This window comes from Olea europaea, unplaced genomic scaffold (genome assembly GCF_002742605.1).
Source record: "Olea europaea var. sylvestris unplaced genomic scaffold, O_europaea_v1 scaffold4058, whole genome shotgun sequence".
Classification (NCBI taxonomy): domain Eukaryota; kingdom Viridiplantae; phylum Streptophyta; class Magnoliopsida; order Lamiales; family Oleaceae; genus Olea; species Olea europaea.
Genome location: NW_019260241.1, coordinates 12,843 through 26,964, shown reverse-complemented (window position 1 = coordinate 26,964; position 14,122 = coordinate 12,843). Strand labels below are relative to the sequence as shown.

Here is a 14,122-nt window from a genome sequence, read left to right as displayed (position 1 = left end):
TATATATATATATATATATATATATATATATTGGAACATCCGCCAGTCAAGAACTAAGTAATGATCAATTCAACAATGTCAACCCTAAAGCTACTGACAAGATCATGAAGAATTTCACATTGACAATGAACAGTAAGAACAGATGATGGATTTCTACAGCCGAGAAAAATTATTGATGCTTGGAATCGGTCAAGAAGAATGAAGGATGAAAAGCTCAACCAAATAATGGGGATACGTTACTCCTCTAATCATGGTTTTTTGAACTACACTATGTGTTCGTGGAAAGGCATTAATGGTCAACTATTACTAAGATTAATTTCAAAATTTGTTAGTTACAAAGAGTACAATTGGGTTAATTATGGTATATAGTATTTTTTTTTTAAAGAAAAGCCTACACGTACAGGTGCAGGTTTCACCGGGCATTACAAGGCCCTCATTGTTTGGAAGTGGGGCCCACATGTATTTTAAAAATAAATAAATTGTGGAGACTGCTCCCACATGTTTCTTGCCTGGTAGGGACCTATTTCTAGGTCCCTATACTTGTAGCTTCACTCATTTTTTATATATTTACCATTTCACAAAGTTGTAATTAGATTTAAAAAATCCATTGGTGGCCTTGACTATGGGTGTAGCAGGCGATTGCCTAAGATCTTACTTTGGTGAGGGCTCCAAATTATGTAAGATTAATTGGTTGGTTGAAAAAAAAATTATATTTATGAAATTCTTTAAAATAAAACAATCATATGAAAAAACAAGAAACTAATAAAAATTGAAAATACAAAAATCTTTAAAAATATTTGACATTTTGTTATTTTCCTCCTCAAAATTCAGACTTAGTTGTTTGTATTAAATTCTGTATAATTATATAAAAAAAATTTGTAAGAAGGCTTAAAATATAGGGGTCGCATTTTTTAAATTGGCATAAAACCCCCAAATTATTAGGGCCGACCCTGAAAAAATCTCATAGTAAATACTAAATATATATTTCGTAAGGATGTAGATATGAAAATTTTCGGGAACTAATTATGTTATAGTAATTGAAATTATTTTCTTGTGGTAATAATCATAAGTGTTTCTAAATTTTACACTAGTAATCACTCGTTAAAAAATTTATTGATCATGTCATGTTAGCAAAAGTCGCGGTTAAAAGGGAAAATGTTAGAATTTCTATTTTTCCATTATTCAATTCATATGAATATACTGAGCGCAGAAGATTTTGTATAGTGTATTAGGTTTTGTTGAAAAAGATCTCGTCTACTAGTTAGAGAGTTTATTAAACATTAATTTAAAGAATGTTTAACAATTTAAATTTTCAAATCAATTAATTCATTACTCAATAGATGCATGTATACACACGTGTATATTTACTCGCGTACAAAGCTCTGTGCACAGTTGCAAAAGTCAAACGAAGACTCAATTAATGCATGAAACACCACAAAAATCTTTAATGGCTTGTGATTCTCAGGTCGGTCCAAATGAATGATGTAGAACGAAAGTACAAGGCTACAAGCCAACCACAGCTGGGGCATATTGCTAATCGATCCTGCAATTAGGCAAATTTGCCATATTGGTTGTTGACTATTGCTTCTATATAATTTTTCAGTCATTCCGTTAATCGTCTAAATTTTCGTTAAATCTTAACGCGACGCACATATGCCCAACTTTATAACCTATTATACTACATTATATTCTCCAAACTTAAAAATTTGAAGTGATACATCATCTTTTGTAAGAGCCACTGTAAGAAATTTGGACGCTTCATGTTAGTTAAGATTGATTGTGCAATTATACATAAAGGTCGAGAATTAATTGGCTCTTTTTAAAGGTCGGAGACTAACTTGTTATTTGAGTTATAGATTGAGGAAAATTATTGCAATTTTGTCTAATTCTTCATAATTTAGTCGTGTATATGTAATGGCGTCATCACATACGACTATAAAATTACATCGATAGTGAACCCACCAATAAAATTAACATTTGTGGACCCTCAAACATCGGAGGTTCAACTATAAATACATACTCTTTTGCTCCTATATTCGCATAAAAAGTAGAGTATTATAAAGTTTTTCGGTACAAAGTAGAATGTGCCCAACAGGAAGCGAATTGCTCCGGTCAGAGACCGCCGGGAAATCAAATTTACGTTCAGCATTCAACGTTCTCGATGCCGATCACGACGGAAAGATTAGCCGCGATGATCTCCGTGCATTTTACGGTGGATTTTTGGCCGACGGGGCGTCGGAAGAAGATGTTATCGGGTCCATGATATCCATGGCTGATGGAAACAAAGATGGATATGTGGAATTTGAAGAGTTTGAGAAAGTTTTGGAGCTAACGAGGAGAGGGAGAAATAAGGGATCAGGTGTGAACGTAATGGAGGAGGCGTTTAGGATTATGGACAAAGATGGAGATGGAAAAGTTGGACATGAGGATCTCAAAAGTTACCTTTTGTGCGCTGGTTTTGATGCCGTTGACGATGAAGACGTTAAGGCTATGATCAGAATGGGCGGTGAAGATCAAAATGGAGGGGTTACATTTCTGGGTTTACTCAAGATTTTAGCCGTTTGATTCCTTTCGACCCTTAACTAGTTGTTTTAGATTTTTCAGTATATTTAGCAATGAATGGAACAAAGAAGAAATGTTCGTGTAGTCGACTTCAAATTGCTATTCCTTAGATGAATATTAAACAAAATTGTATGTCTTTGTGGCTGATGTTTCAAGAGAATCTCAAGAAGATTTGTCCTCTATTTGTTTTGTGTCGTTTTGTTGCTATGATTTTTAAAATAATTAGTGTAAACAAAGGAAAAATAATTTATTAATATTTATTTTGAGTAATTAAATAGGCTCAAGAGTGTCTAATCTTGAAATTTCCCCACCCGAGCTTTACAGGGACTAAATTTTAGAACATACGAAAGAGACAAAACTTTGATGCTATCTAGTGGTCTAAAATGGTTGGAGTACAACGTACGGAAGTTAAGCACCGCTTGGTCCTCAATTTTTTAAAATGAAAATAGATGGAATAATTTTTTTTTGAAAAATTAATGGTTGAAAAAGAAGAAAATTCTTTTTGGTTTAACGGGGGCTAAAATAGGAACTCGATTTCCATGCCCCATATCAGACGTTAGTCACAGTGCATGGACAAAATTTTAAATTTTTTTAATATTATTAAGGTTCTGCTTGAGTTAGCTAAAAAAATTGATTGAAACTTAAGTTAGTTAACAATTAATTTTAACTATATATTTTAAGAAATTCATAACTTTTCAACTACACATTCTATTAACATTCACAAAAATTTGATTTTTATCTAACCTAAAAAAGGAGTAAGTTCAACGTTAACATATTGAAACAACCGTTAAAAGATAGGCTTGTTTCATTTTTCACACGAATTAAAAAATATTTTTTAATGTTATTGAAAAATTAATTTTTGCCAAGATCTTTCATAATTTACCCATATTTAATTTTCAATATGTAATAGTAAATTATTGTTGGAATTAGTAAATAATTTGAATGATTTAATTTGAAAAAGAAGAAATGAGAGTTGTTCCATATTTTTAGAAAATTGGAAATATGTGTATTTGGATAATTTCAAGAAGATATATTAAGTGAGGAAAATTGAACAACGGTATATTGATAAATGAATAAAATAATATATTTTAAATTAGGATACGAGTCTATATATTTGGGATAAGAGAAAAAGGGAAGTTAACCTATAAAGCTGGGACAGAGAAAGTATTTGATTTGGTCAATAAAATTGTGCGCTCAAGTCAATTGACAATGCCTAGAACGAAGGATGTGCAGGTTGAAAGTTCAATGGTAGTAGAAGTCATTCCGTTGATCACAAGTTTAGTTGACTCCATCTGAAAGAGTCTAATCCAAAAGTTTGGCTATAATCATAGTAAGACCCATTAGGTACACATTAATGTAAAAATAAGAATAAAAAATATAGTCGTTATGGGCCCCACACAAGAAATAGAAATTCAAATTTGGTAACTTGATGTGATGGATAATGATCATATTTTTCATTTTAATGAAGAAAAAATGAGAAACAAACAGGGCTAAGTCGAACTTCGCATGTTACTAATACTAACCAAGTAGCCATTGTCTTGTGTAAGTTCCTTGGCACCAGTACCAGCACCAGCGCTAACACCAACTGCAGACTTATGGCTAATTTTTCATTTTTCATTAACAATGCATAGTAAATGACAGTCTGGATGTACTTTGGCTTTGAAATTTTGCAGGAATATACTGAAAAGGCAGCAAAGAGAGAAGGCAAAATTTTCACGATCAAATGACCTGAAACCGAAAACGAAGATCATGTGAATGTGGATTACGCGATCAAGTTGCTTAATGCACAACTAAGTTGTGTCCAATTAATCAAACTATATTTAAAAGTATAATTGATGAAGCGGGTTTAAGTCATTATATTAAGGCAAATTTGTAGAGGAAGTTCCAAACATTTCACAAATATGTTGCTCAGTTCAAACCTTTAAATCGGAACAATTATGTCCCACAATAAATGTGCAATAAAAGGATTTTTGGACGGTTTTTATCTAAAGGCATGTTAGTTGACCAAAATGTCATCATTTGACATGCATTTAACAAATAGTCTTTAACATTTAATTAGTTAAAATAAATAAAGAAGAGACACAAAAATAAAGGAAAAAACAATAATCTTCTTCATCACACCATAACCACCACAACTCACATCCAACCGTGCCCACGGCAATCTATTACTTGCACATCTTCCACTATTGACCTTCACAATCTACACCCCAAACCTTACTGCCCAACCCACCACAATCCCTCCCGCCACATGGTTCGCATGAAAACCAGGCACCTTCGACTCCAATTCAAGCCCGACGTGTACAAGCTTCGACACGAATTACATCCATCAAACAATTCATTTATATCAACAATAGACTCTCAGTGCTCGAGATGAGGCCATTGCCAATTGAAAGACCTTTCTCAAGAAGTGTTTTAAAAAGCACGTCTAGATGGCGTTTAGGCGATGGATGAAATGCCTCGCCTTAACAATAAGCGCAAACTGAAAGTTGACCCCTTAATGCTCACTTTATTTATTCGTTATTTTTTTATTTCATTTTCAAAAATCCTTTTATTTGATTTAGTTGCGAGTTTTTTCTTTGAAAATTGTATAATTGACGAATTATAAGAATTATTAAGTAAATGTGGTATTTTATAATTTTTTAAATGTTTGATATATATTATTTTAATTACTAAATGTTTTTTAGAATGATTAAAATTTAAAATAATATTAAAAATAAAAAACACGTTTTTACACCTAGGCTTTGCATAGGTCGTAAAGCTTGAAACTTGGCCGCCCATTGAATTAACCATTTTTATTAAGATTAAAATACTGTTTAGAAAAATTCCTCTTAAAAATAATTTTATTAAGCAGGGGCGTTTGATCGTTTTCTGTATTTTTTTGTCCTTTTAAATAAATTCAATTTTTTTTCCCGCTCTCGAATATTTTATTCATGTGGGTCCCACCCTCATGTGAGAAGTGGTACACCCTTAGGTACACTAGATTATGTACCAATAGCTTTTTCCTAGAATTAAAGAGTGCTGAACAATAATAATTTTTATTAAGATTAAAATACTGTTTAGAAAAATTCCTCTTAAAAATAATTTTATTAAGCAGGGGCGTTTGATCGTTTTCTGTATTTTTTTGTCCTTTTAAATAAATTCAATTTTTTTTCCCGCGCCATTCCACAAATGCGCATCGGAGATGAGGGATTTTTACCTTCAAACGCCACAGAAGGACAACACTCCATCTAATCGGCGATCAAAATCCGTTTCCGATTACACTAAGAATCCTCATAAAGTGCGATTAAATTCAATAACAATATTATGTGTAATATTATGCACAAAATTAATCTAGTTTGTATTTCGGCGGGTGATTTATTTTTGCAGGTGAGTAAAAAGAGTTTGAATTCCGTGTCTACGGCGGTATCTGAAAATGAATCTTCAGTTGTTGAATCACCGGAGAAATCGATTGATTTCTCGATCTCTGAGGTTCGTGATTATAATCCCTTCCATAAATCTACAGAGGTGAAACTTTGTTTATTATTCTTTTTATGTGAAATTTAATTACAGAACTTGATTTTCACTTTGCAATTCCATTTTTTGGGCATATTTATGATTAATTCATATCTATAACTATTACTTTCGAAGCATATTAGATATTCGTTTCGAAATTTAAAGTCTATTCTTTCACATAGGCTGACTGTTGGATTAGATTTTTTATTCAAAATCTTTTGTAGAGGTAATGAAAGGGAAATGTATTTTTAGCTTAAAATTTTTTAATTTCCTGAAGTTTTTCGAGGTCGGATTTATTTTGTCTGTGTTCACCTTAAAATTATTCACCTTGAACTCGTTGGACGAGTTCATTGAACTCGTTTTGGAGGAGTTCATGTCTTTCTATTTTTCAGAATTCCATCGCTTCATCAAGTCCAGTGGATACACCTTCATCAGAAACAGTTGCTCGTTCTGATCACTCTCCATCCTTATCATCATCATCCGTAATTACTTGTGACAAGTATATAGCTGCCAGTGTGTCAAGCAGTAAACGTAAAAATCCTGAAGAAGTAAACTCTCTGAATAAGAATGGATCTGTTGAGGCAGAGATGGTAATAAAACATCTGAGAGATGCTAGAATTCAGGTAACGAATTCAAATGATATGGACCGGTCCAAGAAGCTTCTGGAAGTTTTGATAAGTTCCACTATTAAAGAGCTCGGTGGTAGTCCACATGAAGAGGAGGACTGGATCAATGAACTTGTTTCAAGCAATGCTAGAGTAGTTATCCTTGGTGTTTTGCTGGGAATTTTTGCAATTCTTGTGTTTGTGCTCATCAATTCAGAAGCAAAAGGCATTCCTAGTGGACCTCCACCAACTTGACGTAGTAAGTTTCCTTGGCTTATTGGTAGTCTTCTTCCACTTATGACTGTTAACTCTTTTCATCTAGTATGTTGCTGAAATTTGGATCTGTATTAGTGTCCATTGCAACTCCACATATAAAGGCATATTGATAAATAGATGCTGAGTTGTACCTGATTTCCTAGTTTTTGCTTGCTTGAGGATGGAAAGTTTATGTTATATATTTGAAATAGGTAATCGCATGCATAAGCATAATTATGTCAGTACACTGGTAGCTGAATATCATTTTTTTAGATAAGGGACAATGGCCTAGTTCTTGTCTCCATCATTGATCATTGGATTGCTAGCCTTTTTTGTGGATTTCTTGATGCATCCATGAATATTTATCTGCTATAACCAAAGAGCATCAAGTCTTATTCTGGCTTGCATATGATTTTGGATTTGTAAATGTAGTTTCTCTAGATCAAGTATGTAGAAACTCCTAGCTAATAATTCGGCTCGACATTGAAACTTTTACCAATTCTGTTAATACTGGGACTGTGAGCAGAGATTACCATATGTTTGGCCTAGTTTTTAAGTCCAAAACAGCTACTTTAGGAGGGCTTTATTCGACAGCATGTAGAATCATTCTGCCAAAAAAAGCTAGTTTGTCTCTTCATCTAGGCCAAATATGCTACATTATCCCTATTTACTTTACATATTTTCTCCATTCGTTGATTTACTTGTTTCCACGGGCATTTTACCATTAAAAAAAAAGTGAATTAGCACAAAAAAGCACAATACTACAAGGAAACCTTTTGTTGAAGCTCTATCTGTTCATGGGCAACATGCACCTTTACCACCTAGGTGATATTCAATCTGAGTGCCTGACCTGATTTGATAGTTAAAGTGATCGACAATCCAACAATTTTTTGGTAACATTAATCCAGATTAAGATAAAAATTAGATTTTTAGTATATTTTAAGAAAAAGTTGGTAAAATGTATGGTTAAAAAGTTGAGAAAAGTCGTGTCCTATAAAATGTATTTAAAAGTGAGTTTATAAGAAAGGGGGCCAAACAAGGGCTTATTTTTCTTTGTGCTGCTTTGATCTAATTTCCTCATCTTGTTTTCCTATATTTTTGATTGGTGGGTGGTAGTTGAAGGATGAAAATGTGTTATCGGGAAGTATATTAGGATAAGCGATTGTTCTTTTAGCAACACATCGAAAATACTGGAACTCGAGAACTCATTAGCAAGCAGTGGTCTCAAAAGCGTGGGCAAAACAAAGCTTAGGCACACTTTTTTTTGTCCCCAACATAGTATTTTATAACTTTAGATGTTCGGTAGGTTTATTTTAATTATTAAATGATTTTTAGATTGATTATAAAGTAAAAATAATATTAAAATAAGAAATGCTTTTTGACCTTTTTTACGTTTAGGCCGCGACTAGCCCTGTCTTACTTGAAACTTCGCCTCCACACAAATTCACATCTCATGCTATTTAGAACACTGTTAGTAAGAGTACATATCTCTAACTTTTGTTGCTTAGACAACAAAATATTTGAAAGCTCATTACGACTAAACTCCAAAATTTAGGTATGGTGCTCCTTTAAGTGATGCTTAAGGATACAATTCATTGTAACTTTACAACTAACCTATCAAAATATAAGTAATAAGCAAGCAAGAAATATTATTATGACTTCTAAACATGCCATAGATTCTAATGCAACCCTTAAATCTTCAGAGCTCAGATTGGTGAACACAAATGTTGGTGGAGTGTAACTTTTGTCGTTAGGCGTGGGGACAAAAGGTAGGTCCTGTACTCACAAGCAATTTGACCCTTATTTGAGACCTCTATTTAAATAAATGACAGAAAATATACGAAACCAAGAAATTCTATGGCTGTAAATGGATGGAAAGTGGAAATCATCCCGTATTTCTTTCCTTCTATTCATCTCGTTTAGGAGGTCCTTGAATTCTCAGTATGTGACCGGTGGGTGGTGTTAGACGTAAAACTTTCGTCGATGAAGTGTAAATACTAATAATACAAAATTTTGGACGACTACGCTTAATATTATTGATCTTTTACAATGAAATAAAAGTCACCAAACTCGAATGAGTAATTTGATCTTACTAAAACACAAACAAACATTTGGGGTTCAAACAAGCAACATTCTATGGAGCATGTTAAGGACAAATCTTGATATATAAAATTACTTACCAATATATGAAGATTTTAACTACTCTTAATCATTTGCAGCACTCTTTTGAACCTGTTTGATTCTCATTAATTGGAGAAAAATGAGTTTTGAATAGCATTTTTAGGAGAACGTGTAATTAAAATTAGAGAAAAAATTTCGTATACGTGTACAATTTTTATTGTGTAAATATGTGGTTGAAAATGATAATATAACAAATCATAAATTAAATTAATGGGAATCAAACAAACCTCTTATTTTTTTAAGGAGTATCCTTAAATTTAAAGAGTAAAATTCTTTGTATAAACTCTTTATTTATAAATTAATAGTTAAAATATTTATTGTAATATGAATAATTTAAGTAATCGAGTATTGAAACTTGCAATTTTATTAGATTCAATCATGATGAAATACGAATAAAAGATGAATTTGACTTTTTAAATGCAGAGATTCAAACACACACTATCTTTTAAAATTTTAAAATAAAGAGTGTTTAAACTTAATTTTTAATTTTGACTCTTTAAAACAAATAACATCACACTTTTAAAAAATCCTGAAAATACTCTTAAAATGGACTTTTTGAAGATAGAGCTTAAGTCTCAATTATGATTGGGTGGGAGCCAGATTTTTTATTTTTTAACTCATGGATATATTCATGATATAAACATGGTACTATGAGTTTGGTGTCGATCAAATTTATGATTACATGGGTAAATACGAGTTAGGACAGGTCATTATCATGCAGCCATTTGCAAATGTTTTTGATCATCATTATTTCAGTCAACTTATTTGCTTAATTCTTTTTGTATCAATTCTGATATTATACTTTTTCCATATGGAGTGAGCCAATACATGTACATACATATTTGTAGAGTCGATTTCACTCAAAATTTTCAATTTTATGGTTTAATAAATGATGTATTATACGAGTAATGCTAACCATAGACGTAATTTTGTTAAAACAAATGGAATATTGCTATTTAGCACGGAAACTATACTAAGCACCACTTTTGCACTAAATAACACTAGTTCGATGAAAAGTTCAAAACTTGATCTCTAATAATTCGACCCCTGTGTCTAAGCCATTATAACATGCTGCTCATTTTGGTATAACTTGTGTTCATCTTATTATTCATGAATTCAATTTAAGTCTTTTATAAAATAGAATTCTAAGGTTCGAATATTGAAAAACACGATAAAAAGCAGTACGAAGTAAAATGGACAAAGGCTCTTTCAAAACGGACAATACTTGTGAGTTAATGTTTTCAACACGAGACTCGATTCGTTACATGATCCATTAATTGTGCTTATCCGACCATAATACTTAGTTTACTGCCTACTTAACACAAAATATTTGTTTTCAATTATTTTTATTGCTTTCTAATTTTTAAATTAAGGCTCATCTTTTAAAGATTTTTCGAGCTTCACCGAGGACTAATTCTATCCATCTATCTTCACACTCCTACTCGAGAAACACCGTGCTTCTCACCGGTCCTACCCAAACTCACCCGAAGGCTAAATATAACCCGATAACTGTGAAGACAATGCTCTCTCGTATCAGTAGTCCACGTACTCTGATTTTCTCATTTTATTTTCAGTACAAGCACGGGGCCCGGGCATTAGGCTCCCCGCGTGCTCAGTCGTGATTCCCTTTAAAGTTCCCTTCAGCCTCCCACTCTCTCCCCACTAATTCTCTCGCCCATTCTGACTCCACTCTTCCCCACATCAACCCACGCAGTACCTAGCCATCAAATCTCCACAGAAAATACATACGTGTACGTATATATAACCAGGAATTTCGATCTGAATTTTTATTATATCAATCTGCAGAGTTTTTGAAGATATATAAGCCAGGTGAATTCATTATTCATCGATTCGATTATTCACGTTGAATTTGAAAACTTCTCTGTTCTGCTATCTCTTGGTTGATTCATTGGCCTCTGGCTGTGTTTGGTAATTTCAAATTAGAATTTGAGAATTTCGTGGAATTTGTGAAATTTAAAGCGGTTGCTAATTGCAGAGTGAATATCGATTCCATTATTCACGTTGAGTTTGAAAACTTATCTATTATATATTTGTTTCGCAGTTATTTCAAAAAGGATGTTTTGTTTTTTCCTGCTTATTGATCATCCGAACTGTTTTGTAGAGTTTATAAGCTTTTTAGTTAATTCATTAGCCTCTGATTTTTTGTTTATAAGTTTTGAATTTTGTAGAATTTCTTGAACTTCAATCGATTCTATATCGTTAAGAACGTAAACAGGCTTAATATCTGATTTCTAATTATCAGTATCTCTGATAAATTAATTCTATTTAATTATGTTTTTCTATCCTAAATCATCGGTTTAAATTCTTACACTTTTATTTGAAGCCTCTTTGAATCTACCGGTACTTGTTGATTCTAACTCAATTTTATTCACGGAACTGAATCTTCAGGTCCACTCATCAATCATTTTGATTGGATTTGATTGATAAAAATTGCTGAAGATGACATCATCACTGGTCTCGAATCCAGTAGTGAATTCCGACAGATCATCCATAAGAAGAAAGAAGAAGAAGAAAATCCACGGCCAAATCCTTGGAGAGAATCATAATACTAATAACCTTCAGAATTCCACTGAAAATTCAGTAATTCAATGGAAATCTGAAGCTCGGCAGAATAGTTACTCATCAAAATTGCTCCAAGCTCTACGCCAAGTCCGTCGCAGCAGCTCAACACTTGCATCAGCTCCGAAGTGCGGCCGAGCCGTCCGTGAAGCAGCGTACAGGGTGTTGGCTGCCTCAGCCAAGGGCCGTTCCCGATGGAGCCGAGCCATTCTGACAAACAGGCTCAAGCTCAAGTTCCTCAAAAAGAATAACCTCAACAAGAGGCAGAGAAATGTAATGGTGGCTACAACGGGGAGCAGTCAGTCACAGAGGAAATCAAGAGTGAGTATTTTGAGTTTGAAGATGAAGAGTCTACCGGCTGTTCAGAGGAAGACTCGAGTTCTTAGTCGGTTAGTTCCAGGTTGCCGGAAACAGCCTTTGCCAGTAATATTAGAGGAGGCTACTGATTATATAGCGGCTCTTGAAATGCAAGTCCGAGCTATGAGCGCATTAGCCGAGCTGCTTTCTGTTCCCGGCTCTTCTTCTTCCTCTAACGCTGCAGCTTCTCCTCCTGGTAACCACCAGCTTAATCAGCTCACTTCAAGCCAATCTCATCCCAGCGTATAATTTTATGAATTTTCTCTTATTATTCTTTTTTCTATTATTCTCCTCTCTCTTGAATATTTCACTATGAAATATATTTTCTATTTTTCCCTTAAAAATTGCTTTGATATTTTTTTAATTTTTTCTGGTGCTATTAATTTGGTAAATAGAAGATAATTAGGATGAAATAAGGACAGTCAGGTGCAGGAATCCAGGTCGCAATCTTCTTTATTCACGTGGCTGGGGAACTTTTCCATTTTGCTGTGGGGTCCTTGAGAATAATTGAGTTTCGCATCTTTGCCCCAATAATTTTCCAAAGGAATGGCTTCAAATCTTGAACGAACACACCCTAATGTCCTAATAATGCCATAAGAATCCATTGCTTTAAACTTTTGTGGACAGAAAACTAAAAGAGTTGCTTTTAGTCCTTTTAGCCTTGAATTTAGTTTGAGGGTTGTGAAGATATTGGGAATTAAGCAATTTTGAACACTCCTTACCCTTGAAGCCTACTGTTTCCGATTTAAGACTGGTCTAGGTTAAAAACATTGGTTATTTTGATGAATTTTGTCAAATTAGGTGATTTTTAGTTTCTACTCAACGTACATCATTTTTGCTTTCTTGATTGGCTATTGTGCCAATTGTCCTTTAGTGTCAGATTAGGGCTATTATATGCTTTATACCAGATTTAAATGACAAGTGTGCCACAAGGAGCAATGAATATGACACATCAATGTGACTATATTGGAGGGTTACTTGGTACCCTAGTGCTAGTCAATTATCAATGGTGAGTGATGAATATATGTTTGTCTGAGTTGCTATAAGTATAAGAATCTTATAAAATGATAAGATCGTTAATTCCTCCCTAAAGTTGCCAAAGGAACTGCTGCTCCATGTGGATTGAAGAGTTGAAGTCCCTACCGCATTTAAAGAGAAACTGGCATTGTGTACACTTGTTCAACGAAAGAGAAATTTGTGTTTGAAAATAAATATGAGGGAAAACAATTTTCCATTAGGCTGTGCCAAAAAACGCTTCAACTGTTGTTGTTGATACCTTGTTGACTAACTTATGTAGGTACTACGGTGCCCAACTTAATTGTGTGTATGCACATTGTCATGTATTCACACGATGCATTTGGTTTTCCAAGACCAACCACATGCAAATGGCATATAATCTCTCTTCAAAATTGATAGGTGTCAAATTGTCACGGGCTTTAAGCTCGAGATAGTTCAACCTGTAAAATGCTGAGCGTTGGATAATAATGGGTCAAGAGGACCTAGTTTTTCAGGCACACATGGACCAAAAAGAGAGGGAAATTATAAAGAGGTTCATAAGTTAGTCCCAACCCGGCTTAGCTATAGGCGTACGCATTTTGGCTAGCCATGAAGAAATGTGCATGGCTTGACATAAAAGTCTAGATAGCCTAGGTCGGTAAGCGGGTTGCTCTTGACCCAAGCTAAACTAAGTTCGATTTTTGTGCGGATTTCACGAGTAATGCTACATCACTGTTGGCGTTCATCACATGTCTATGTGGCAATTCAATAAATAGAGGTACATTTCAATTTTATTGAACAATGTGACATGATTTATAATAGAGATGAATATCATTATTCTTTCACAACTGCAATTCATCGAAATTTGCATGGTACTGCTACAGTAGTGACCCTTGATGATTGAAGGAGGACCACAAATCCAAATATCACCGAATAGATTAGTCTAAAGACAAACAAACGACATGACACTGCACATTTGCTTTGCTTTGATATCAATTGTTTCTTGGTACATTAGCGTGCACCAACACTGCAATACACATGGACCCATGTGACTTTGCCTCGTTTAATTCCAACCTTTTTGGTTCTCAGAAATG

The 14,122-nt window shown here is 33.7% G+C and overlaps 2 protein-coding genes across 7 annotated transcripts; both read left to right on the top strand.

The window, feature by feature from the left end:
• The first annotated feature begins 2,028 nt into the window (after nucleotides 1-2,028).
• Nucleotides 2,029-2,742, top strand: LOC111387493 (putative calmodulin-like protein 6). The gene has a single exon (XM_023012053.1). The coding sequence runs from the start codon at nucleotides 2,083-2,085 to the stop codon at nucleotides 2,563-2,565; it is 483 nt and encodes a 160-aa protein (XP_022867821.1). The 5' UTR covers nucleotides 2,029-2,082; the 3' UTR covers nucleotides 2,566-2,742.
• A 2,885-nt stretch (nucleotides 2,743-5,627) lies between these two features.
• Nucleotides 5,628-12,376, top strand: LOC111387491 (transcription factor bHLH148-like). 6 transcript variants are annotated; one of them, XM_023012052.1, is made up of 4 exons: nucleotides 5,628-5,839; nucleotides 5,929-6,030; nucleotides 6,447-6,918; nucleotides 11,505-11,939. In XM_023012052.1, the coding sequence occupies exons 1-3, from the start codon at nucleotides 5,744-5,746 to the stop codon at nucleotides 6,912-6,914; spliced, it is 666 nt and encodes a 221-aa protein (XP_022867820.1). In that variant the 5' UTR covers nucleotides 5,628-5,743; the 3' UTR covers nucleotides 6,915-6,918; nucleotides 11,505-11,939. The 6 variants fall into 6 exon arrangements, with proteins under 6 accessions (XP_022867820.1, XP_022867819.1, XP_022867817.1 ...); XM_023012051.1 differs by having other exon boundaries at nucleotides 5,929-6,066; XM_023012049.1 differs by lacking the exons at nucleotides 5,628-5,839; nucleotides 5,929-6,030 and having other exon boundaries at nucleotides 6,651-6,918; nucleotides 11,505-12,376.
• Nucleotides 12,377-14,122: the final 1,746 nt, after the last annotated feature.